This window comes from Neoarius graeffei, chromosome 21 (assembly GCF_027579695.1).
Source record: "Neoarius graeffei isolate fNeoGra1 chromosome 21, fNeoGra1.pri, whole genome shotgun sequence".
Lineage (NCBI taxonomy): Eukaryota > Metazoa > Chordata > Actinopteri > Siluriformes > Ariidae > Neoarius > Neoarius graeffei.
The window spans coordinates 54,749,904-54,777,878 of record NC_083589.1 but is presented as its reverse complement, the minus strand read 5'-3'; the positions used below and the strand labels follow the sequence as shown (position 1 = coordinate 54,777,878).

The following is a 27,975-nucleotide window of genomic DNA, read 5'->3' as shown; positions in this document are numbered from 1 at the left end:
TAATGTTAGGATAGTCGGTATACCCGAATCTCCTGGCAGCTGTTCTACATCAGCGGTCTCAGCTTTGCTCAAGGAGGCGTTTAAGCTGGACGAGGCTCCCCTGATCGACCGATCACATCGCTCACTACAGGCAGCTCCAGGAAAAGGGGAACCACCTAGGACTGTCATAGCGCGCCTTCACTACTTCCAGGACTGCAACGAAATTCTACGTCTAGCGAGGACCAAACAGAAGATCAAAGTTCGTGACATGACCATCTCTGTCTTCCCGGATTACACTGCGCGAGTGGCCAAAGCACGGGCGGTGTTTTACGGTGTCAAACAGATTCTGAGGGATGCCCCTGGAGTCAAGTTTGGGCTTCTCTTCCCAGCCCGGCTCCGCATTACATTCAACGGGGTCGAGTCTTTCTTTACTGACCCTGACGCTGCCCTGGCGTACGTTACTGAGAACATTGTTCGCCGTCAACATTGATTGTGTTGTTCATGGGACTGCAGAGGTGATATCTCTCCCTTTCTCCATTTTTTTTTAATCTTGAGCTAACTAACCAACAATGACTACTAAATGACAACTTATTAGTTTTTCTTAAGATATAGCCTTAGATCTTACTACGGATATAGCCTGTTATTTCTTCTTTATGTTTGGCCTCCATACGTCACTAGGACAATAGAAGTTTTGTGTAGCCGTAATAATCGCAGTCAGGACAAATTTATTGTCTTGTTAGCAGCTTATTCTTCTCACTGCATCTTGGTTGGTTTATAAACAAATTACTTTATTTCATCATTCCATGTTTTCTATGGTTAAAAGGTTGGATGTGACTGCTGGTCATTTTTTGTTTCTTAAAAAAAAAAAAAGAGGCAAAATGCGTCTTCAGGTGATATCAAAGTTTGGAATGTACCTCTGTTCATTATCATTTCTTACTCCCTGCAGACTGCATTGTTTAGCAGTTAAGGTACCTGTAGAGCTATGTGCTTTCACTTTCTAGGGGTTGTTTATGCGATCTCCAGGTTGGGGGGAGGTCGGCATAGGGGAATAGGGTACAATTACTTTTTTTCTTTATTTTTTATTTATTCTTCTTTCTCTTCTTCTTCGATTTTACACAACACATTTTTTTTTCAATGTATGTGTCTTGTCTGCTCACCACTGGGGCCTTTTAGTACTGAATTTCCCTGAGTGTTCATTTAAAATATGACTTCACAGAGTGGCTGTTCGCCCTGCGCCACACGCCTCATCAGTTGGAATGTGAAGGGGATGAATCACCCAATCAAACGTACCCGTATTTTCACACATTTAAAATCATTAGGTCCAGATATTATTTTCTTACAGGAGACTCATCTTCTGACTACTGAATGCTCTAAATTACAAAGGGGTTGGATTGATCACATTTTCTGTTCTAACTATGGGGTCAGAGCCAGAGGGGTGGCAATCTTGATTAAAAGGGGGACGCCCTTTGCTCCGTCGCAGGTTATCACTGACACAAATGGACGATATATCATAGTCACAGGAAAACTATTTGGTACTCCCATCATGCTAGCTAACGTATATGGTCCCAATTGGGACAATCCACAGTTTTTCTCACAGTTCATAGCCAAGCTACCAGATATCAATTCACATCATCTAATAATGGGAGGAGACTTCAATTGTGTTCTAGACCCGATTTTAGATCGGTCCAGGGCTGGTACACAGGTCGGTGTTTCCAAGTCTGGTGAGGTCCTTCTGTCGTTTTTAAGTCATTACAGGTTACGGGATCCTTGGAGAAGTCCAACAACCAACCAGGCCAACAACCAATCCAACAACCAGGCAGTACTCTTTTTACTCTCCCGTACACAGGTCTTACTCAAGGATAGATTACATTCTTGTTGATGATAGGTCTCTTTCTTTTGTCAATCACTCAAAATACCACAGTATTATTATATCAGATCACTGCCCTCTGCAGTTAGATCTTCGAATGCCTAATAGTAGCACTAAACACAGAACATGGCGCTTTGACCCATTGCTACTCAATGACAAGGATTTTACTAATTTCATTAGTAGTCAAATAGATTTCTTTTTTGAAACAAACACAACGCCTGATGTGTCTTACAGCACAATTTGGGAGGCATTTAAGGCATATATAAAAGAGGCCAAATAATCTCCTACACAGCAAACTTGCGATCAGCGCGTAATTTTCAACTTACTGAACTATCAAGGAAAATAGGGGACCTAGACAGTAGGGCTGCTTCTGATCTTTCTGATTCAAACTTGCATAAAGAACGCCTGCTATTAAAATCTGAATATGACTGCTTATCCGTCAAAGACACAGAACAACTTCTCTTTAAATCAAAGCAAACATATTATGAACACAGTGACAAAGCAGGTAGACTCCTCGCTCATCAATTACGTCAGAAAACGGCTAAAACCACTATCCCTGAAATTCGCATTGCACCAGATAAAATCACCACTCACCCACAGGCTATTAATGACCAATTTAGAGATTATTACACAGATATTTATACATCAGAGGCAATTGCTGATATTGGGGAGATCCAAGAGTTCTTGGATAAACTTGAAATTCCACAGATAAGTCAGGAAGCACAAGCTTTTATCGATGCCCCTATATCATGCCAAGAAATCATACAAGCTATCGGCTCTTTGCAAAGCGGAAAGGCAGCGGGCCCTGATGGGATATCAGTTGAATTTTATAAAGCCTTTTCCAATAAATTGGCACCCATATTAAGTCGTCTGTATGCAGATATTCTATCTTCGAAGAGAATGCCAGATACCATGAACCAGGCTGTAATAACACTCTTATTAAAGAAGGGAAAGGACCCCCTAGAATGCAGTGCATATCGCCCAATAAGCCTCCTTTGTTATGACTATAAAGTTCTCACAAAAATCTTAGCACGTCGACTGGAAACTGTTATCTCTGATCTCATTTTCACTGATCAAACAGGTTTCATGCCTGGTAGGCAATCTTTTTTCAACATGCGGCGTCTTCTCAGCATACTTCATTCCAAACATTCCTCTGATACTCCTGAAGTTCTACTTTCCCTAGATGCGGAGAGGGCTTTTGACCGCATCCAATGGTCATTCCTTTTTGAAGTGCTTGGTAGATTTGGTTTTGGCCCAACTTTTCTTACTTGGATGAACATAATTTACAGTACTCCTCAGGCTGCCATGCGCACTAACTTAATAAACTCTAATTTCTTTACCCTCCAACGCGGGGTGAGGCAGGGCTGCTGTCTATCACCCTTTTTGTTTAATTTAGCAATTGAACCCCTGGCCATAGCTCTCAGAGCTGACAATAGAGTTCCTGTCATTGTGAGGGGGGGCTTCACCCATAAGGTTTCACTCTATGCTGACGACCTTCTTTTGTATCTCTCTGATCCCGCAGTTTCTTTACCCTATGTCATGCATCTCCTAAATTATGCTAAAAGGATATCTGGTTACAAGTTGAATTTTTCTAAAAGCATTATTTTTCCTATTAACAGTTTGGCACAAAATCTTGATTATAACGCTTGCCCATTCAGACTGGACAGAGAATCATTTACGTATCTTGGTATTGTGGTCACTCGCTCCTACAAAAACTTATATGAGGCCAATTTTAAAAGGTTAATTGAAAAAATGAAACTTGATCTGAAGCGGTGGTCTACCTTGCCTATTTCACTAGCAGGCCGTGTTAACACAGTGAAGATGACAGTCCTTCCTCAATTTCTGTACGCGTTTCAAATGTTACCATTGTTTCTCCCTTTTACTTTTTTTAAGGATCTGAATTCGCATATTTCATCATTTATTTGGCACAACTCTGTCCCAAGAGCAAGGAGGGCTATCTTGGAGATGCCCAAACTAGCAGGCGGACTTGCACTTCCCAATTTTATGTTCTACTACTGGGCGGCCAATCTCTCTAAATTGCCCTATTGGATTACAGCATTCAGAACAGGGCAGAGCGCCACCTGGGTGGCCATGGAAATTGAATCATGTCCCTCTTCTACACCACTACCTAGCCTTTGCACTTCCTTTTCTAAAAAATCCAACTACTCCCCTTCTAATCTTGTGACAAAACACTCTCTTAAAATATGGCGTCAATTTAGAAAACATTTTAATCTGGCCCACTCCAGTGGTTTTATGCCCATAATAAATAATGATATTTTCCCTGCTGCAAAAACGGACTCAGCTTTTCGTTTATGGTACAATAGTGGCATAGTGTTTTTCAATGATTTATTTTTGAGTAACACCTTTTCTTCTTTTGAGACTCTACGTAAGAATTTTTCGCTACCCCAGGTCCACTTCTTCAGATACTTACAGGCTCACAGTTTTGCCAGAGAACATTACCCATTTCCTCACTTACCTGATAATGATTTGCTTGACAGAATACTTGGGCGGGATCCTACTCTTAAGGGCAACATTTCTTTTATGTACAACATTATTTTGAATCTCGCTATGCCTTCAACCGAGAAGATTAGATGCACTTGGGAACGGGACCTTGGTGTTCCAATCTCAGCGCTGACCTGGGAAGGTTGCCTGGATTGGATTCATACTTCATCTTTATGCCTTAGACACAATTTGATTCAGTTTAAGATTCTGCACAGGCTTCATTTCTCCAGGGAACGGTTGGCTAACATTTACCCAAACACTGACCCACATTGTTTGAGATGTCATCAGGGCTTGGCCACTCTTGGACATATGTTCTGGTCATGTCCATCACTGACTAATTTCTGGATGCATATATTTGATGGTTTTACACATATGTGTGGCAGGCATATCCCATTAGACCCAATCACTGCTATTTTTGGGGTTGTAGGTGATAATGTTCAGATCTCTACGTCCCAAGCACACGCCATAGCATTTGCTTCACTTCTTGCTAGGAGACTTATCTTGCAGCAGTGGAAGTCCGCTAGTCCCCCGTCCTTCCTTTGTTGGGTAAAGGAGGTCTTGGCTTTTTTGCCCCTAGAAAAGCTTATGCTGCGTTCATGTGCTATGGGAAGATGATATTTTCCAGTTGGGAAGTGGTATTTACCAGTGTGTTGTGTTCACATGCTTTTGTTGTTGTTGACAAATTAAAGATGGTGGACCAGATTCAAGTTAGCAATAGTTAGTTAGCTATCGTTAGCAATAGCGTCTGCTCTGGATAGGTAAAAACAAACCATAACAACACATTTTTAAAGGAAACGGATTTCTAACGTATTATATTACACTTGTTAATGACGCAACATTGCATAGACACAAAAAACTACCCACTAATACTAGTAAAAAAAAAAAAAACTTTAGTAGCGTACAATGCTTAACATTCAAGTGTCTTGTACCGCTCGCCGCCATGTTGAAAAGGTTAAAGTTCATCTCATCTCGGCAACTCGTGTATCAAAATTTTCTACGAGTTGCCCAGTGGAAAATACCACAAGAGGGGGCGTTCATGTGTGCTTTCCATGTCGGCCTAGCACATGAACGCAGCATTTTCTACGAGTTGCCCAGTGGAAAATACCACAAGAGGGGGCGTTCATGTGTGCTTTCCATGTCGGCGTTTGGTATTTACCATAATTCCCATAGCACATGAACGCAGTATTAGATACTCAAGGGGTAGATCTTCTAGCAGGTTTCACAATACATGGAGTCCTTTTCTAGAGTTTGCAGACAGTCTTTCTTTCTCTTGAGCGTCAATGGTGCATATGTCAACTGGACTGGTAGGGCACTGGGTGCAGCACAGTTACATTGTTTGTAAATGGACACTCACAAACAAATCTATAAAGTGTGTCTAAAGGTTAAGATGTTCCTTAAGGTGGCAGACTCCTTTTATTATTATTGTTGTTGTTATTGTTGCTGTTGTTGTCATTATTATTATTATTATTATTATTATTATATATAATTTAACTACTCTCATTTCTATTTTCCTCTTGCTATATTTCAATGTCTTTTTTTTTCTTTTTTTCTTTTTCTTTTTTTAATTAAACTGAGTAATGTATGTGTTGTGTACCCTTGGGTGGGTGGGAACTGGGTTGCTGTTGTTGTTTGTATAATTGTAAAAACCTATAAATAAAGTTACAAAAAAAAAATGAGCAACGAGCTCACTGCAGTCCATAGCGAGGAGCACAGACACCACCCATGGCGAACCAAGGCCTGGAGGGAACCGACGCCCAAAACCGGGTCTGGAGCTACACCACAACTGGCAGACACAAACACTCAAACAAAAACAAACATCAAACTACACAAACACACAAAAAATAAAATTAAAAAGGAGAGAAAATAAAACAAAAAGCTCAGGTGAGAAGCGGCAGCCAGAATGCGCACAACGTACTCTCAGCCGGAAACGGAAAAACTGTTTATCTATTGTCGTGTTGATGAATAAAACTTAATGCATTTCCTGTAAAATGAGATGAGCTACTTTAGACCGGTTCCCTGCTCTCTTAGTGCCTGTGTTGCTTAGGTTGCCAGCGCTAACTTTTGTCGTCCGATCAGACGATTACCATTAAAGTTTTACTCGTCCTTGCACAGACTTTAGTCGTCTCGGATGATCGGACATGAGGTTTTTCAAGCACTGCATACCATGGTAGCCACGGGGTCTTAAAAGTCTTAAAAAAGTCTTAAATGTAATATTCCAAAATTAAGGCCTTAAAAAGTCTTAAATTGCTTTGCCCAAGTCTTAATTTTTTAAACAAAGGTCTTAAATTTACTCATACTATTCTACAATGTGAAAACGTGGGTTTTGCATAACATCAGTGAATTTCTTGGAGTATGCGCAAAGAAAGAAACAATATTGATACATTTTCGCGCCGGCGCAATCGTCGGAGTCCGTGGTGGAGAGGAGACTCCGCGAATCGCAGCATGGGGAAGTGTCGTTTTAATCAGCAGTGGCTTTCAGATGAAAGATATCGTGATTGGGTGAGGGAGGTTCCTGGAAGCGACGGTGAAGCAAGATGCTGTGTTTGTCGAAAGACCTTCAAGTTGTCCACTATAGGTCATTTCGCTTTAGAGTCTCACATGAAGAGCTCAAAGCACATTGCATCTGCCCTCCGCCGCCACCAGCCCATCGCTCAGTTCTGCACGGTTCAATCTCCGAATGCACCTGGAGTTGGCACTAGCACCACTGTCGAACGTCAGCGGCATCAGCCAAGCCAGACATCATCGGCAAGGCTAGCAACAACACAAGGGCCGAGCAGTGGCATGATGGGTGTCGGTGGAACCCTGACACTTCGGGCAGAGGTGCTCTGGATTTTAAAAACAATTACGGAACACCACTCGTACAGCTCGAATGAGGGCATAAGCGAACTCTTTAAGGCTGTGTTCCCAGACTCGGAAGTCGCTACAACATTCTCCTGTGGAAAAAACAAAACGTTTTGCATAACAAAATTCGGTCTTGCTCCTTATATAACAAAGGAGTTGGTCAAAGACGTTAACGAGGCAAGTGGTGGATTCGTCGTAATGCTCGACGAAAGTCTAAACAAGACGACGAAAAGTAAACAAATGGACCACTCTCCTATCTATCTGTCTCTCTCTCTTACTCACTCTCTCATATATATCTGTCTATCACTCACTCTCTCCTGTCTGTCTATCTCCTATCTATCTGTCGGTCTGTCTCTCTCTCTTAACTGTCTACCACTCTGTCTGTCCTATCCATCTATATATCTCACTATTCTATCTATACTGTATCTCTTTATCTTTCCTCTCCTCTCTCCTGTCTATCTCTTATGTCTGTCTGCCACTCTGTTATCAATCTATATTATGTCTATCGCTCTCGCCTATCAATCTCTTATCCATCTGTATACCTCTTTCCTATCTATCTATTTATCTCATTGTGTCTCTTATCTATCCATCTCCACATCTATGTCTTCCCTCCCTCCCTTGTTTACTAGGAGTATTTACATTTCTTTTTATTCTTCAAAATGTAAAATGGTTGAAGCAAGTTGAATGCTGGGAAACTAAGACAAAGAGTTTGTCTGTTTATCATCTCTGGGTGCATGGTCATAATTAGTTTAGAGACCGTTCTTTAGGCCTTGAGTTGGGCCCTCAGTTTAGCTTTTTGACTGGTGAGTGCACACCATTGTACCAATGTATTGGTACGCCAATTGCATTTTTGTGCACCTTTAAGAGACTTTAGGCTTACCTCTTTTCTATCTCTCTCTCTTCCCATCTATCCCCTCATCTCTTATCTATGCCCCTCTGTATCTCTCTCCCTCCCTCGTTTACAAGGGTACAAAATGTAAAATGGTTGAAGCAAGTGCTGAGAAACTAAGACAAAGAGTTTGTCTGTGTAGAGTGTTGTGAATGTTTTGATATTTTATTTAAAAAAATACACCCACATCACTTTTTTATTTTAAGTATCATCTCTGGGTGCATGGTCATAATTAGTTCAGAGACAGTTCTTTAGGCCTCGAGTGAGGCCCTCAGTTTGGCTTTGTGACTGGTGAGTGCACACCTTTGGCATCTTTTGGTGGAGAGGGTGGAGACCTCGACTGGCTATCGTAGCCTGCAAGGAATCGGCCGTCAGACATTCTGTCGCATGTCCCAGACCCGGTGAAATGTAACTGAATTGTCTTGGCCAGCCCTAAGGGTCCCATCTGCATCTCATCATTGCTGAGGAGTGTGCTCCCATCACCCAATCAAGCATCCAGCCAGAGCAGGTCATGATATATTTTACCATATTAACATGCCATTGTTGTGTGTTATGCCTGATGCAAAGACTCTCGTCTCTGCGAGCCTACCACACAGATTTAATACTTGTCATTTTTAGGGCATACCTAACAACGTGTTTTCTTTCTCTCTCCCCCCCCCCAATCTGTCCCTCTGAGTTACATGTTGATCCTGGGATTGAGATGCTGGCCTCTTCTGCCCCTTGGACCTGCTTGATCCATCCTGGTGCCCTGTGTCTGGTCGGAGTTTTATCGCACCGCTCCTGTGAAGGACGGGCCCCATGAGGACAGTTGAGGGTTATACCTGTTAAAACTGTTAATATTATAGTCAGGCTGTCTGTTGTTGCCCAAATGAGGATGGGTTCCCTTTTGAGTCTGGTTCCTCTCGAGGTTTCTTCCTCATGTCGTCTGAGGGAGTTTTTCCTTGCCACCGTCGCCACAGGCTTGCTCATTGGGGATAGATTAGGGATAAAATTAGCTCATGTTTTAAGTCGTTCAAATTCTGTAAAGCTGCTTTGCGACAATGTTTATTGTTAAAAGCGCTATACAAATAAACTTGATTTGATTTGATTAATGTGTTGGTATGCCTATTGCATTTTTGTGTACCTTTTAAGGCCATGACTTGGACCCTACATTGTGCTCCTTTCTTCCAGGTTTAGACTTGTTTTTTTGTCTTGAATGTGAAGATTCGACAAGCAATACACATAATGACTTTTAAGTATATGACTTTTATAATAAAAGTATTTTTACTTGAAACATTTGTCATTATTGGGAATTTGATCTGGTGTTCTACGACCACATAATGGGTGCGATGTAGGTCTTAATTCTCATTTAAGTCGTCTTAAAAAGGTCTTAAAAAAGTCTTAAATTTATGGTGGTCAAACCTGGGGAAACCCTGGCATACTCAACCATAATCAAACATCTCCCTTTTCACTGTATCCCTGATATCACCCCAGCTAAGTTCCCTTGGTGTGTTGGAAGTCACCCAGATAAATCACCATTTTTACGGGAAATCTCTGAATCACTGTGTATTTTCAGACGTGAACTGGATAAATACCACTTACAGGGTGTTTCCAATATCCCTTGACTGCAATTCACAGCTTCCTCGGTAGCCGTTTATATCTCTGAATAAGCCTGTTGTCAATTAATGAATCCTGTCCACTAAGTTTAATGGGCGATGCTCACTGACTTATCTACTTCTTGCTACAAGACCTTGAGCTTATCCTAAACTCAAGGTAACAGAGCAGTCTGTGAAATCTCACATTATTTTGGTCCATCAGCCAGCCACTGAATCGTCACTTATCCTTTTCAATGTTTCTAGCTCTTTTAGCCCTGTAAATTGTGACCAGACCAACTGGATGTGGTTTAAAAACAGGGAAAGACACGCATGAGCTTATAAAGTGGCCTACTCCTCTCCAAATAATGTTACTTAACCTGTTCATGGGCACTGACCTTATTTGTGAAATCACTGTCTCTAGGTTTCTTCTCATTCACTGTATTCATTGAACCTATTCACTGTAAAGCTGAATTTCTTGGGGCCCCCCAAGCTCTGATTTATTTCTGACGAAACGGCAGTGTTTGTGCATTCAGAAATATTTACAGTAATTATAAACAAAAGTGCAAAGAAACCAAAGAAAAAAAGATAGAAAAAAAGAAACAACCAACCAATAAACGAATAAACAAGTCAACTGTAAATAAACAAGTACATTTCAAGAAATAATTAAGCAAACAAAATAAATAAATAAACAAACAAAAGAAAGAAAGAAACAAAGAGGACTGAAACAAACAAACAAACAAACAAATAAAATACATACATAATTATTCTATCCACATTCACTGGATATGAGCAATCGTGCGCTCTGATTGGCTACTACTAGGATATCAGCTCATATACGGTGAGTAGAGAAAAACAATACGGCGGAGCGTGTTGCTGAACCAACTGAGGATGAAATAAAAAACTCTACTCGAAAACAAAACCCCAAAAAATACAAAAAAAAGAAGCAACAAAATATGGAATGAAAGTATTTGATGGTAAGAACGTAACTTTTTTACTTTTCAAGAATTATTATTATTATTATTATTATTATTATTATTATTATTGCATTTTTCAAATTGCTCCTGTCATTTCACCGGTTTGTTTACATCTCATCTCATTATCTGTAGCCACTTTATCCTGTTCTACAGGGTCGCAGGCAAGCTGGAGCCTATCCCAGCTGACTACGGGCAAAAGGCGGGGTACACCCTGGACAAGTCGCCAGGTCATCACAGGGCTGACACATAGACACAGACAACCATTCACACTCACATTCACACCTACGCTCAATTTAGAGTCACCAGTTAACCTAACCTGCATGTCTTTGGACTGTGGGGGAAACCGGAGCACCCAGAGGAAACCCACGCGGACACGGGGAGAACATGCAAACTCCGCACAGAAAGGCCCTCGCCGGCCACGGGGCTCAAACCCAGACCTTCTTGCTGTGAGGCGACAGTGCTAACCACTACACCACCGTACCGCCCCACGTTTTAATGTTATTCTTTATTTTTTTTATCCAGTTGAATATTTAGCATACAAATGTATTTTCAGCTCTTAAAAATGACCGAGGTCCGGAGCGTGGGGGCCTCGTAGCTGCCTGCGGCCATGGAGATGAACAAGACGCTAATAGGAAGACTAGAGACAGCAATTCCCCTGTGGGAAATCGTGAGAGTGATGCAGTGGGTGTAGCAGTCGCTATCGCAGGAGTTGTACTGTACTGTGTGAATGTGTGACTTTCTATGAGGCTGCGATGCTAACAGCTAGCTAACATGCTAACAGCTAGCTAGCATGCTAACATGCTAACAACTTGCTAGCATGCTAGCATGCTAACAGCTAGCTAGCATGCTAACATGCTAATAACTAGCTAGCAGCCTAACATGCTAACAGCTAGCTAACATGCTAACAGCTAGCTGGCATGCTAACAAGCTAACATGCTAATAATTAGCTAACATGCTAACAGCTAGCTAGCATGCTAACAGCTAGCAAGCATGCTAACATGCTAACAGGTAGCGAGCATGCTAACATGCTAACAGCTAGCATACTAACATGCTAACAGCTCGCGTACTAACACTCCATCCATTTGAATGGGGCCAAAAATCAATGGAAGCCTACGGACGGAAAATAGGATGTGTGAAAACCAAGAAAAAGACGAGTGCAGGTCTCAGATGAGGGGACGGATATGTGTGGGGACTTGCCCTGAGGCATCATATGAAGTCTCTTGAAGTTTGGTCACTCAGTTCGGTCACGCATGTTTGCTAGCTGTGAATGTGTGACATGCTATGATGCTACAATGCTATGATTATGTGTGTGTTTGAGGCAGCAGCCCCTCCCCTCTCTGCTCCCTCTCTGCTCCCAGTTGGCATGGTGACGGCCCTGAGTAGGTGCACTGATGGTGCGTTCATGTGCTATGGGAATTATGGTAAATACCAAACGCCGACATGGAAAGCACACATGAACGCCCCCTCTTGTGGTATTTTCCACTGGGCAACTCGTAGAAAATTTTGATACATGAGTTGCCGAGATGAGATGAACTTTAACCTTTTCAACATGGCGGCGAGCGGTACAAGACACTTGAATGATAAGCATTGTACACTACTAAAGTTTTTTTTTACTAGTACTAGTGGGTAGTTTTTGGTGTCTATGCAATGTTGCGTCACTAACAAGTGTAATATAATATGTTAGAAATCCGTTTCCTTTAAAAATGTGTTGTTATGGTTTGTTTTTACCTATCCAGAGCAGACGCTATTGCTAACGATAGCTAACAATTCTGAATCTGGTCCACCATCTTTAATTTGTCAACAACAACAAAAGCATGTGAACACAACACACTGGTAAATACCACTTCCCAACTGGAAAATATCATCTTCCCATAGCACATGAACGCAGCATGAGTCACACAAAATCTTGTCAGTTTTTTGCAGATTTTTGCTCAGGAACAGGCCTCGAACAACGACGATTTACTCGAAAACGAAAGGAGCTATTCACAAAATTCTTTCACATTGAGTGCTACAAGGCTCTCATGAACACATTGATGTAATTTTTTGTCCCTAGTGTAAAAAATGTGGACACTAGAGTGAGTTGAAAACAAGTGACATTTCTGATTTTGTAGTAAAAGCACTGTCAGGATTATAATGGGAGTCAATTGGGCAGTTCGCCTGTCCTCTTGTTACTTTCAGGCTTCTCATTCAAAAACTGTAAATCCTATCGTTTAGGTAGACACATTGTGTGAATCAAGACAAGTGTGACTCCAACTTTTGAGAAAATTATGTGTGTAGAGTTTAGTATGTGGCTGAAAACACAGTTTAAATGAGAAATGTTGAGCGATTTTTTTCAAGCTCTCTACACTCTAACTTAATCACCTTCACTGAAGTGTAATACCATAGACACCCATTATAAAGTCTGAATTTCTCCAGATTTGATCATGGTGATTGATCTGTGACTGATCAAAAAGTATATAACCTAGCAAAAAAAGTTGAATGCCAGAGCCACACAGGAGAAGTTTGTCTCCGTTTTAAAGTTTGAATCATGTCTCTAGGTGAAAGCATGCCAGAGCAGCGGATGTTTGAAAAACATTGAAAATGTGCGATTTTTTCAATTAATTCCATAGAAAATGAATGGGAAATTTTGCGTGATTTTTTTCGTGACATCACGAAAAAATCGTAGAATACTGAACAAAGTAATAGCATGGTGGTGTAGTGGTTAGCGCTGTTGCCTCACAGCAAGAAGGTCCGGGTTCGAGCCCCGTGGCCGGCGAGGGCCTTTCTGTGCGGAGTTTGCGTGTTCTCCCCGTGTCCGCGTGGGTTTCCTCCGGGTGCTCCGGTTTCCCCCACAGTCCAAAGACATGCAGGTTAGGTTAACTGGTGACTCTAAATTGACCGTAGGTGTGAATGTGAGTGTGAATGGTTGTCTGTGTCTATGTGTCAGCCCTGTGATGACCTGGCGACTTGTCCAGGGTGTACCCCGCCTTTTGCCCATAGTCAGCTGGGATAGGCTCCAGCTTGCCTGCGACCCTGTAGAACAGGATAAAGCGGCTAGAGATAATGAGATGAGATGAGAACATTAAAACGTCTCCGTAAAAAGTGCATTGTTAACTATGTTAAACGTTGATTCTGTCTTCTGTGTCTGTTTCGTGCGCGCAGCTCTGAGACCAAGAATGCAAACGCGAATGAGCATGCGACTCAGTGGAGGAACGCAGTGCAGGAGACACGGGGTTTCCATGGTAACCATCAGCGCACTTTCATGAAGCTGTTAAATTTACATTTTCAAAGCAGCGCAGTTGTAGCCTGCCGTGTTTGTGATTTTAAAAATAAATCATTCGATAAGCCAAAGCAATAGAGTGGAAAGTTTCAACTTATGTTTGCCTTGGATAACTTTGCCTAAAATATGGTGGCGTATACTGATTTTTTTCCCAGAATTTTTTTGTGTAGGTGTAACGGATGCCAGATTGTTAATGTATCTCAGTTCCACAGGCTACATGGTTAGGGTATCTTTTGTGTTCATTGCTTGGGCCAGATCAAACCATTAAACAAGCTTAAATTATTCTTACTCTTGCCACATACATGACTTTTTTTTTCAAAACTGATGATATTTAGTTCAAACACCATTAAAAGTAATTTCAGGAATAGATCTCTTGTGTGGCACCCCTCTCATTTAAATATGGCGAACATTTTTCGGCGCGCGCTTTGCGCATCACGGACCTCGGGGTGTGGTGTATCTGATCGAGCGTTCGGTGCTCGACTATGTTAGCCTGCGGCACTCCAGGTGCTGTCAACGACTGCTCATGCTTGTTGTTGTTGAGCTGCCACTAAAGAGAGCACAAGAAGTTACCTCGCCTCCGTGTACATTATTTATTAATATAGTTCTAGTGACCCACGGTCCGGTCTGAGACAGACATACAGTAAGACAATATAAAGAACTACAACATGGGGATTTTAAAATGCTGCTCCGGCTCTGATCATCTCTGCCCCTTTTTTCCTGAGCAGCAGGGTTTGAAACTCCAGCGATATGCTGCCACATAGTGCGCTTGTCAGTCGTCAGCAACTTTGTTGCTTCGTTCATTAACCGCTGGTTACCGTATCACTGATTTTATCTGAGACGTTAAAGTACGTTCTCAACAATTCTAACATGTTGTCAGAATGTTTATGCAGGTGCTCATGGGAGTTGTAGGCGCATAATATTACATTGCAATGCATATATTATATCAGATGCCTTCAGAGAAAACTACAGTTAAAATATATTGTCATACCACAGAATAAACCACCCGCCAAAGTGGCTAGTGGGACTAAAGTCATTACCCGCCAAAGCCGGATTTTACCCGCATTTGGTGGGTGGGCGGGTGCTAATGTAAAGCCCTGTCGTGTACGACTCGATTTTGTGGAATAACTGTGAAATATAAATTGCCAATTGTATAAGTCAACTGTAAAGAAAGAAGTACAGAAAAAAGGAGGATAAAAATTAAGAGGTGTAAATAAACAATATATTGTAAACAAACAAAACAAAACAAAAAGAAAGAAGACGTTATTTTTCCGTGTTCATTGTTATTTGGTTGAGATGTGATGTGAGGTTCACCTGGAAGAGGATGATCAGGAGAACACTGGGGATGACAGAGAAGCGAATCATCCAGCGCCACCCCATCGTGGGCACCACAGTCATCCCCAGAATGATGATGAACATCGACCCCAACATCCAGAAAATCTGACCACAGAGGAACATGGAATTTGAATGCATCATCATCCTCCTCCTCCTCCTCCTTCCTATTTATACCGGAGCTCTGATGTCTCACTTACTGTAGCCAGGGGCAGCAGAGGGCCTCTGTATTTAGCAGGAATGAATTCTGTCTTCAGAATAAACCTTTAACAAGAAGACTGGATGAATCACAGTGGGCTTTAAACATCGATGGCCCATCAGGACACACAAGTTTAGTGAAAGGAAGTGTGTGTATGTATACCCTTGTGATGTGGCTGCTACTCCACAGCCCACCATGCTGCGCAGAAAAATAAACCAGCCGTAGGATGGTGCGAATGACGTGAGCATGGAGAAATATGCGGCCCACATGAAGCCCCCGAACACCACCTGTGTGTACACAACTATCAGAACTGTACGGACAAACATACACACACGCACTTCTCCGATATCAGACACCATTATCAGACTATAAAGTGTATGAACATCATGCAAGATGACTTTGATGGAAATGACGTTATCTGACCTTCCAGCGGCCATATTTATCTGCTACATATCCACTCAGCACCCCGCATAACATGAAGCCCAGGAACACCATCTACACACACACACACACACACAATTAAGAAAGCAGAAAAGATTATATACTCTAATACTCCAGAGCTGACACATGACTCCAGCTTGCCTGTGACCCTGTAGAACAGGATAAACCGGCTAGAGATAATGAGATGAGATGAGAATACGCCAGAGCTATAAAATGCCAAGTTGCTGATTAACGCTCAGCTCTGATTGGTTGGAAGGTGATTCATTCTAAGTGTTTATCATGTACTTGTTCTATTATGCAAACATTTCTACAATAATAACTTTTATTTATTTATTTATTTATTTATTAGGTACAAAAACATTTTCTGGTAGGATATGTTAATTTTGCATTTTTTAAAAAATAGGGAGGGAAGGAAGGAAGGCATTTTTAAAAAAAAGTTCACATATTTCTTTCACACATTCCGTTGTCCGGTAATTACCGGACATTGGCCGGGAAAAAAAATGTCCGAGAAAATTAAATCTCACCGGTCAAACTGTCCGATTGAAATTGACTAATAATCCCGTCTCTCTAACACAATTTGAATTTCAGAATAATACTACCATTTAGGGTGGCACGGTGGTGTAGTGGTTAGCGCTGTCACCTCACAGCAAGAAGGTCCTGGGTTCGAGCCCCGGGGTCAGCGAGGGCCTTTCTGTGCGGAGTTTGCATGTTCTCCCCGTGTCCGCGTGGGTTTCCTCCGGGGGCTCCGGTTTCCCCCACAGTCCAAAGACATGCAGGTTAGGTTAACTGGTGACTCTAAATTGACCGTAGGTGTGAATGTGAGTGTGAATGGTTGTCTGTGTCTATGTGTCAGCCCTGTGATGACCTGGCGACTTGTCCAGGGTGTACCCCGCCTTTCGCCCGTAGTCAGCTGGGATAGGCTCCAGCTTGCCTGCGACCCTGTAGAAGGATAAAGCGGCTAGAGATAATGAGAGAGATACTACCATTTAGGTCTAATGTAGTAACACAATATTAAAATAAAATAATTTAACCTAATAAAAACACATCGGAAAGAACGTGTGATTGGCCGACCAGCGTTTGTTTGCAGCAAAGATTCTACAGCGTAATCTGCGTAAAAATATGGCTATGGAGGATTGCAATTCCAGAGTGGGCCAAGCTCGCCAAAATAGCCTGTGTGATCCCTGTCTCGAGTGTTCCTGCAGAGAGGAGGTTTTCGCTAGCCTGGCAAGCCAGACTAAATGTGAATATTTAGTCTGGCCTCGATCCGTAGACATTTCCGAAGCGGGTAGGAGGAACAAACCGCTGTCTTTCAAACTGTCTCTGTGCGTATAGGCCAACGCTCTGACCAATCAGCGCAACAGTGACTGTGACGTAGTCAGAGCGACAGAAAGCAGTGGGGAGGCCTTGAAATAAATAATTTTTCAAAATGCGTATTAATTAATAAACAGGTTCTAGATATTAAGAAGTTTGGAGATAATGACCACAAGTTTGGAGTCTGTACCACATACACATTTTTTTCCAAGTGTTTTTCAAGGGTTTGCTTAAACTGTTTTTGAGAGTTTTTATTTAGTGGTGTTTGGTGAAATAATTTCCCTTAAATTTAAAATAACGGGAAAATAAGAAACAATCAAAAAGTAATGTTTCAAAGCTGTTTATTAATTCTTCGTACTGCACAAACTAGCCCCATCCTTTTGGCTACGAGCGGAGCCAGCTGGTAGATCAGACTTTTGCCATAGCCGGTCGGCAAAACAGCGAAAACGTCCTTCTTGAAAAGGAATGAGCGGAGAGCCTCTTCCTGCTCATGTTTCAACGAAAACTCCAAGTCTAATTCTTCTAAAACTGATTCCAAATTGGAGTCAAACGCGCGCTGTTCACTAGCCCGTAGCCATCTTTCCTGTTACGCTTTCTCCAGCGTCGCGCAGCTTTGTCGTCACTCCTGCAAAAGCCCGCCCAAAGAATCCAAACAAAAACCTTGCGTTGTGATTGGCGGGCACGATTTGATGCCCGGGGTGTTTTTGTTTATATGGTGCGAGGCTAGACCCATTCGCTAGGCAAAAAATATTTTTGGCTGCTAGGCGGTTGGGTCTAGTTTACTAGGCTAGGTTTTCGCTGCAGAATCGGATCAAGACGAAGCAGTGAAGTCGCCTCTCAGATGCAACTTATGCGCATCGCCAGTTGTGGAGAGACACTGCAAAGTTTCGATTTCATGTCGGCAGCTGCCAACTTCAACACTGCCAAACAGCGTAAAAAGGAGGAGTTCAATTATACGAGGCAGTGTTATGAATAATTTGATAGTTAGCCTACTATTTGACAATTTAACCTGCACCATTCAGGTGCACGTCAAGACACAGTGTTATTATTAGGCTGTTATTTAGTCTTATTTGTTTGATGTGGGGAAGGGGGATTAGTTTATTAAACCACAAGGAAGAACCTGTATTTTTTTTCTGATTTGTTTGATATGGGGAAGGATGATTGCTGGTTCATCATTAATGATATGTTTCTTAAAAATAACTCGGGCACCTCGTGCGAATAACGCATGGGGTCGTTTGCGCAATGAGTGTTCATGGAATTATTTGAAAGTAAGGCCAATAAACATGTTGCATTATTTTTATACGGTCTAATTGTCATTCTTTAAGCTACTAGTCTACTTCCAATTTTTCTGCACTAGGCTAATTAGGAACGATGGAATATTTGACCGGCATGTTATCAAAATGTCCGGAAGGTGAAACCTCTGCCGGTCACTTTGACCGGCAGAATTTTTTTCTAGCGGAAACGCTGATTTCTTTATATTAAAAAAAATCTAATCGAGCGGTGGCTACAATTATCGACAGTCCATAAATATCGACACCATTTCAGATTTACCAATAAAAAACTATTTTACAAAGGTGAGTTTCAGTTACAACAGTTATTATTGGTTAATTAATACACAAAGATCGATCCATAACAGTTGTAAACATCACTTAATTGTCTCTGGTTAGAAGACCCGCCTCATCCTTTGACCTTGTCGTCTGATGACACAGCTCGTTACCTGAGATGGAATTTTTTTTCAGCACGATCAGCAATTTTTCGGAAAACCCGGACGTTATCATCACAGGTAAGCATGGTGGAAAGATCATGGACATGTTTTTACTGATCAAATTCACCGATATTTCATGAACTCCTCGTCGAAACCTATTTTGTTTCTTACGCTTTCATTTGACAGCCGCCATTTTGTATCTAAACGTGCGTTTGAGAAGTCACATGAGGTGTCGATAATAGTGATCATTTTCACCGGTGTCCACCATTATCGACACCCTGTGGAATTAAGTGATGTTTACAACTGTTATGGATCGATCTTTGTGTAACATTGTTGAAGTAGATGAAGTACTTTAAAAAAATAAAAGTGCTGTGATTTATAATTTTTTTTTTTCTGATTCATAACAGAATGAAATGTTTATAGAGTATTTGGAATCTGATTGCAATAAATAGAATTAGACCAGAATTAAATTCCTAACATATAAAAAATTACATGCTTGAAATATTCAGATTTTTATATTCCATTCAGAATTTTTTTATTTTTTGGTGTTTGTTGTAAATATCTACCACATATTACAATATCAGTAGACATTTTATATTTTGGTTCAAGGAATGAGATGTGACCTTTGACCTGGAGTTTCATGCGGTTACAATATCAATTCCCTGTTGATATTTATTGGTAAACTACAAAACTAGAAATTAATACAAACAACAATGAATGATTAACAAAATGTGATCTACGAACATACTTAGAAAGTGGAACAAAGAGATTTTCTGACGCAGGTTAAACATTATCAGTTCATTTGTTTACAAACATTACAATTACTTCCTCATTTACGTAAACACCGACATCCATATATTTATATAAAAGATATTTTGTACGATATACAGTGCTCAGCGTAAATGAGTGCACCCCCTTTGAAAAGTAACATTTTAAACAATATCTCAATGAACACAAACAATTTCCAAAATGTTGACAAGACAAAGTTTAATATAACATCTGTTTAACTTATAACGGGAAAACGTAAGGTTAATAATATAACTTAGATTACACATTTTTCAGTTTTACTCAAATTAGGGTGGTGCAAAAATGAGTACACCCCACAACAAAAACTACTCCATCTAGTACTTTGTATGGCCTCCATGATTTTTAATGACAGCACCAAGTCTTCTAGGCATGGAATGAACAAGTTGGCGACATTTTGCAACATCAATCTTTTTCCATTCTTCAACAACGACCTCTTTTAGTGACTGGATGCTGGATGGAGAGTGATGCTCAACTTGTCTCTTCAGAATTCCCTATAGGTGTTCGATTGGGTTCAGATCAGGAGACGTACTCGGCCACTGAATCACTTTCACCCTGTTCTTCTTCAGAAATCCAACAGTGGCCTTGGATGTGTGTTTAGTCATGTTGGAAACATGCACGACGACCAAGGGCACGGAGTGATGGTAGCATCTTCTCTTTCAGTATAGAGCAATACGTCTGTGAATTCATGATGCCATCAATGAAATGCAGCTCCCCGACACCAGCAGCACTCATGCAGCCCCACATAAGGACACTGCCACCACCATGTTTCACTGTAGGCACCATGCATTTTTCTTTGTATTCCTCACCTTTGCGACGCCATACAGTTTTGAAGCCATCAGTTCCAAAAACATTTATCTTGGTCTCATCACTCCAGAGTATAGAGTCCCAGTAGTCTTCATCTTTGTCAGCATGGGCCCTGGCAAACTCTAGGCGCGCTTTTTTGTGCCTGGGCTTTAGGAGAGGCTTCTTTCGTGGACGGCATCCATGCATGCCATTCCTCTGCAGTGTACGCCGTATTGTGTCACAGGAAATAGTCACCCCAGTTTGGCTTTCTACTACTTTAGATAACTGCAGTGAACTTGCATGCCGATTTTCTTCAACCCTTCTCATCAGAAGACACTCCTGTCGAGGTGTTAACTTCCATGGACGACCTGGACGTCTCCGTGAGATGGTTGCAGTTCCATCTTTCTTAAATTTTTGTACCACTTTTGCTACAGTATTCTGACTGATAAGTAAAGCTTTGCTGATCTTCTTGTAGCCTTCACTTTTGCGGTGTAAAGAAATTATTTTCTTTGGGGAATTCTGAAGAGACAAGTTGAGCATCACTCTCCATCCAGCATCCAGTCACTGAAAGAGGTCGTTGTTGAAGAATGGAAAAAGATTGATGTTGCAAAATGTCGCCAACTTGTTCATTCCATGCCTAGAAGACTTGGAACTGTCATTAAAACTCATGGAGGCCATACAAAGTACTAGATGTAGGAGTTTTTGTTGTGGAGTGTACTCATTTTTGCACCACCTTAATTTGAGTAAAACTGAAAAATGTGTAATCCAAGTTATATTATAAACCTTACTTTCACGTTATAAGTTAAACAGATGTTATATTAAACTTTGTCTTGTCAACATTTTGGAAATTGTTTGTGTTCATTGAGATATTGTTTAAAATGTTACTTTTCAAAGGGGGTGTACTCATTTACGCCAAGCACTGTATAAGTCTATGGAAAACTAATTTAAAATCAAAACTATGTTTTGTTAACTTAATACCACGTACCGATTATTTTTTTTTATAAATAACCATCTGGATGTCAATAATTGTGGAACAGTGTCAATAACTATGGACAAAGGTGTCAATACTTGTGGAACGGTGTCATGTGATCTGATATGCTAAGTAATCGGGAATCAAGTCATTTTTTTTCCCCAGTGGAAGTTTGAGTAATTATTCATGCACAGTTTACATACTGAAAGTCTTTTCTACTTTTGCAACGACCAAAAGATCGTTAAAGTGTCGATAATTGTAGCCGCCGCTCGAGTTGGTAAACTCTTGTGGTATAAGAGGAATAAAACACATCAGGATATACTGTAATAGGAAAATAACAAACAGTAACAGTCGTTCCTTTTCGCATCAGGCTGCACCACACCACCCCATCGTTGATTATTTTCCTGTAACAACACGCCTCCAAGACTTACTCCTTCCTTATCACAGCTTATCACAGACTGCCAATAAATAACTACAGGACAATTCGGATTGGTTGAAAATCTCACCGTGGAGACCAGGGCCACCTGCCAATCCTCCAGATGCCACTCACATCGGACCTCAGGAGACACCACAGCCAACAACATGATCTCCATCGCCTCTACAATCTACATCACACACCAATGGAGAGATACAGAGTTAGGCTACTGACAGGTACAGGTACAGGACTGTATCACAGAGAAACAACACAAAGCTCTTACATTGGCACTGCCCATAATAACAAAGAGTAGGACGTGGAAGCGCCCAAAGCCGATGCTTTCCACAGCTTCCTCCACGGTGTAACATTTCTGATCTGTGAGAGCAAAGAAGGAGGCAGCACAGGGACAAACAGGTCAGACGTTACTGAGCAAACCAGGAAGAAAAATAAAATAATTCATTTAAGTTAAAAAAACAACAATAATTAATTTAAACTTTGTATCATTACAAAAATAATACCCAGAATCCTGTAGAAGAACAAACACAATGGAGGTGAAATCTGGAGAACAAACAAACAAACAAACAAACAAACAAACAAACAAACAAACAAACAAGTGCCAGGCAAAACAAACCTCGCCCGGTAGCACTTATGATGAATATGAAGGAAGATATCGCGAAAAAAATAGGTACCCTATGGGTCCATGTAGCTACTGCTTAGAAATAAAATAGTTTTCTGATCCCATGTCCATACAGTAAATATAGCATATGAGACGCCTCACCAAATCCAGGGACACATGTCTGGCAAAACGAATCCGAGATAATCGCAAAAGAAGCATTTTTTTTTCAAAATTTGTGATTTTCGTTTTTTTCCATAATGTGCAAGTTGAGATCTTGAAGAATGCAATCAGTATTTCAGATAATAGATTGTTTTGTTGGAAAAGCATACATTTTTTGTTGCAAATTGTCTCGTTTTTGTCAGGACTGTAGCCTGCTGGGGGGTGTGGGTAAATTACCATATGGGCCATTCACATGATGATTTAAGTCTTTTGGGTTTTTTTTCGCCAATCAGCTGTATGATACGAGCTGAGCACATGGCTACTTAAGCTGCATACAGGCATGTAATTTCACTATGGAATGAGCAAGCTAGATGTGGTGATCTTTGTTTACATGAAAGTAGCATCGTGCTTGCTGGTAGGGGGTAGGGCTTTCCTTAATGTCATGCAAATGGGCACCATTATGTGCCCGCCCTGCACCCAGAGTAGCTGAGATGGAAAACTTTGAGGGCGATTTTCTCCCTTTTCTGTTTTAAGAAGTATGCACTTTCAAAAGGCCACACATTCTTCAAATATTGTCAGATCTCCACATGGAAGGCATCATTGGAAAACTTAGAAACTGTACTTTCTGAATCTGTCAAAAACTCAAAATGCCCCCGGGCGGACATGTGTCCCTGGATTCTGTGATCTGACACATATATATATATATTTACTCAATGAGGCAGTAGCCACAAAAATGAAGCGTAATCCAAAAATTAACAATTTAAAAATCATAGAAGTAAAATATACCATATGTACTTTATATTATTCTACTCTTCCTCTTACAGTTTTTGAAACTGAAACCTCCGAACCGAGGCCGACATACACACGCTGTCACCATGACCCAAACTCTTATTTCCCGGAAATGGCCCGGCACTAGAGCTCAGTGGTCAAAATACTCTTTTCGACAACTTCCTGTAACAACTCGGAAGTGTGTCACATCTACATGACACATGGGACCACTGGCCGAAGAAGGCGAGGAAAGGGGGACGACCTGGAGTATATTTTAAAATAGGAACGCACTTTCCCTCTGTAATGAGCATAAACACGGCTGAAAGCGATTTCTTTAGTTTAGTCCATTTATTTCAAATGATGAACCAAATTGTATACACTCACTGGCCATTTTAATCGGAACACATGTATGCGCAGTCCGCTATTGTTACACGCTTACATTCTTACAGCACGACGACATAGTGGCTAGTATGAGGCAGTAGCCATAAAAACCTTGACCTTGACTGGATGATCCCCAAAATGTTGGAGGTTCTATTTGAGACTAATGGCCAGCTATCCTGAAAGTTTCATGAAGATTGGTCCAGCCATTTCCCTGTAATATCGTTTACAAAAAAAAAAACAAAGAAACCGGACTGAAAATAATACCTTGCCCCCTGGTGGACTCCGTCCCAGGAGAGGTAATCAAATATTCATTTCGATTTGCCTTCCATTTTGCCTATAATGTCTTTTTGTCAGCATTCAGTCCAACTCACTCAGCACATCTTGATTTGACGGTTTTATTCCAATCTTCTGCTCTATCAGATTGTGAGGGGATCTCCTGTGCACAGCCCTCTTCAAGTCATTCAACAGGTTGTCAACAGGATCCAGATCCAGGCTCTAATTTAGATCTGGTCTTCTTCTTCTGAAGATGTTACTTTGTCGACTCGGATTGTGCTTTGGAGCGTTACCGTGTTGGAAGGTGAAAATTTTCTACTTCGACTTCAGCTGTATAAAAGAGACCTGCAAGTTTTATACCAGAACAGACTGGTGTTTGAAGCTGTCCATGATTCCTTCTATCCTGACTTGAGCTCCAGTCCCAGTTGAAAAGAAGCAGCAAAATAGCATGACGCTGCCACCACCATGCTTCACTCTAGGCATGGATTTCTTTGTGTAATAAGCTGTCTTGTACTTTTGCACCAAACATATGCCCAAAAAAACTTCTACCTCAGTCTCATCAGACCATCCCTGTGTCCGAAATCGCTCACTCGTTCACTACTCCCTACTCACTATATAGGGAATTACTATATAGAGGACTGTATCGTAAAAAATGAAAAAAAAAAAAAAACGCTTTCGGACACTAGTCGGTCACGCTATTATTTACGTCATTACTGTCACACAATTAAAACGTGCCGGATCAGTCAGCTGGTGGGTTTTCAAAATAATAAATACATATTATACTGCGCGTATTTCCCACATTAATAAATACAAAGTACTTTGTGTCTGCTGCATCTTTCAGTTCTTTTAAATCAAGGCTGAATACTTTCTTTCTTCTTTGCCGCTGCCTTTTATTAAATCAAATTTGAGACCTTTGATTTGATTTCTTTCTGTATGACTGCAATGCATGATGGTATACATTGCTTGGTTAGTGACCATCGGTTGTACACTACTTTTCGTGATGCATTGTAGGATACTTTGAATGCACTATATAGGGTGTAAATAATCCTCACTATCATTTCGGACAGCACTACAAAATGGCGCCCTCACTATATAGTGAGTAGGGGGCGATTTCGGACACAGGGCATAACACATTTTGCCTCATGGCTTGGGGTTGTTTAGGTGGGCTTGGATCGTTGGTCGTCCCCCCCTTGTCAGTAATAGCACTGAAAATCTGAGTTCGGAGCAGCATCCGAACATGGCCGCTCCGGACTACGTTTTCCAGGCACCACAGCGTTTTCCATCTTCCCAGTAATCACCCCTCTATACTGTATAAGCTCACTAAACACTCACTCAGGTTGCGAAGTATTGTTCTGTGTCCTCGTGCCTGATCATACCAAGCCTATGATTATAGTTTCTGACTTCGACCCTGCTCTCCATTGATTTTCTGACTTTGAACTCTTGCCAGACCTGTTTGTACATCGACCGACCCATGCCCGACCCGGACTACGTCTTCTGTCTACCAAATTGGCTTCTAATTTGCAACGCACCCACTCTCCCCTGCACCTGCACGCTAAGTGCCTGCCCCCTGCCCCCCCCCATGAGAATTGGCTTCTGTCGAACGACCCTACCCCATAGCTTAAACATGTGAATATGAAAAGGTTGTTGTCACATACAGGGAGTGACTAATACAAATTATATTTTGTTTATTATTGCATAATAACCTTATGTACCCAGGTTATTGTAAGTTTATTTTTCATTGTTCTCCCTCAAACATTTCCTTTTTTTTTTTTTTGCTTGAATGTTGTTACTTGATATACATTAAACGTTGAAAAAAATGACCACGATCATAACGATAGTAGAAATTGTTAAAGAGAAACAGAGCTTGTCACTGTTTAATGTCAGTGTGCATGAAACTGTTAAACATTTTACTGTCTGACTCGGAAACCAGATAAACGGGAATGTTTTGTCTCTGATGCTCCATCTAATAAATATACATGGAGCATTTAATCTTCCAGATGTAAACAAGGTGATCAGGCCAGCATGCGAACAATATCACTCATGTTGTAGCTGCTTCTGTTCTGTACATACTGTACAGTACAGGCAAAATCACGTATAAAGAAGAAACCAAACTCCTCTGCTCCGTGTCAGACCAGATCACACCACCTTGGGATTTATTATTTTCCTATAACAACACAACACTTCCCACTCGACGAGTAAGTCAGTGCAAAGTATAGTATATTCCTTTGTTTTTTAGGTGCTTTACGTGACACGAAGGTCTTCACATAGTGCATCCTGGTGCCATCTCTTCCCCAGGAAATCTGTGCACGTGCACTCAGCTGTCAACGTGATGTAAAGGAAAATGTGGTTTCTCACACCAGACCACCTTCTTCCGTTGCTCCATGGTCCACTTCTGATGCTCACCTGGCCGTTGTAGGTGCTGTCAGCGGTGCACAGGTGTCAGTATGGGCAGTGTTGGGGAGTAACGGAATACATGTAACAGCGTTACGTATTTAGAATACAAAATATGAGTAACTGTATTCAGATACAGTTACATTCTTGACCTTCGTGGATTACTTGAAAGAACTGATTTCTTAGTTTACATCGTCATTTGCTCTCAAATTAAATTCAGTGCATTTCCCAGAAGCTCTTGACTGAAAAAAAAATTGCAGCGTCTTCATATTACACCTCCCCAAGAACATCGTCACCACAGATGTTGTCTCGATTCATGCAACTGTCAGGTGAATCAGACTCAAGCCTTTTGGTTGAATAAACAAGTTTAACCATGCTAATTTCTTTTTAAATAATAATAAACATTAATAAGTGCACTTAAAAGTTGACCCCAACGTGTTAATAAACTGTGGTGAAGAATGTAGATAAGTAGAAGAAGAAGCCTTTATTTTTGTCACATGTACACTCAAGCACAGCAAAACTGCCCCTCTGCATTTAACCCACCTGAAGCAGTGAATACATAAACACACAGAACAACTATACTACAGCCCCCAGGGAGCAAGTGCCTTACTCAAGGGCACTTGAGCCATTCCTGCTGGTCCAGGGACTCAAACCAGCAACCTTTCAGTCCCAAAGCTGCTTCGCTAACCTTTAGGCCACGGCTTCCCCCAGAGTGTCCTCCAAGTCCAAGGCGTTTATTTATTATTAAATACAAACTCTTTTTACAACATAAAAATAAGTTTAAGCTACAACTTGATGCATTGAGGATAATGTACATTTGGTCCATGCATGTACCTGAAGTTGAGGCTAAAGGATATCTCTGTGAATGTTCTCAATCCTCCAGGTCATAGTAAACCGTAGGTGCTAAAGAAGGCAACTGGACTTGCTTGAAATCCTCGAAAACGTTTCACCACTCATCCAAAAAGCTTCTTCAGTTCTGTCTGATATTTATCCTCTAGTGGACCAAAAGCAACCCTAAGGAAATTTGTTGAGTCATCCCATAGCTGTAGGTCACTGGAGGCTGGGTGTGAACAGTGTTAGCGGCCTCGAGAGTCATTAGGGTGATCTGTGGGTCGTTGGCTCTCTCTGCCATCATGTGAGTCACTGAAGTCAGCCGAGTTTTGATGTGGATGTGTATTCAGTTTTCTGGGAAGTGTGCCAAGGACTGCATTGTAGGTGGCTAATAAGTGGTGTCTCAGACCACCTCCAGCGATGGTCGTTCCACACTGACCAAGATGGCTTCTTTTACTCCTCTTTCAAACCACTTTTGTTTTCGAGTAGTTTTTATTTAGTCATCAATTGGTTCAGCAACATTTTGTTTTTGTTCTCTACTCATGGTATATAAGCTAATAGCCTAGTAGTAGAGTAGTCCATCAGATCGCACGATTGCTCGTATCCAGTGAATGTACAGTGGTGCTTGAAAGTTTGTGAACCCTTTAGAATTTTCTATATTTCTGCATAAATATGACTTAAAACATCAGATTTTCACACAAGTCCTAAAAG

General features: G+C 41.2%; 1 protein-coding gene across 2 annotated transcripts in view; it reads right to left on the bottom strand.

The window, feature by feature from the left end:
- svopl (SVOP-like) overlaps positions 1-27,975 on the bottom strand; it is a 75,632-nt gene that overhangs the window by 31,814 nt on the left and 15,843 nt on the right. For both annotated transcript variants that reach the window (XM_060903352.1, XM_060903353.1), the window contains exons 3-8: positions 22,129-22,220; positions 21,937-22,035; positions 15,837-15,908; positions 15,576-15,700; positions 15,415-15,478; positions 15,197-15,322 (exon numbers count right to left, since the gene is read on the bottom strand). In XM_060903352.1, coding sequence (XP_060759335.1) covers positions 15,197-15,322; positions 15,415-15,478; positions 15,576-15,700; positions 15,837-15,908; positions 21,937-22,035; positions 22,129-22,220 — 578 coding nt within the window. The remainder of the gene's footprint in view (positions 1-15,196; positions 15,323-15,414; positions 15,479-15,575; positions 15,701-15,836; positions 15,909-21,936; positions 22,036-22,128; positions 22,221-27,975) is intronic.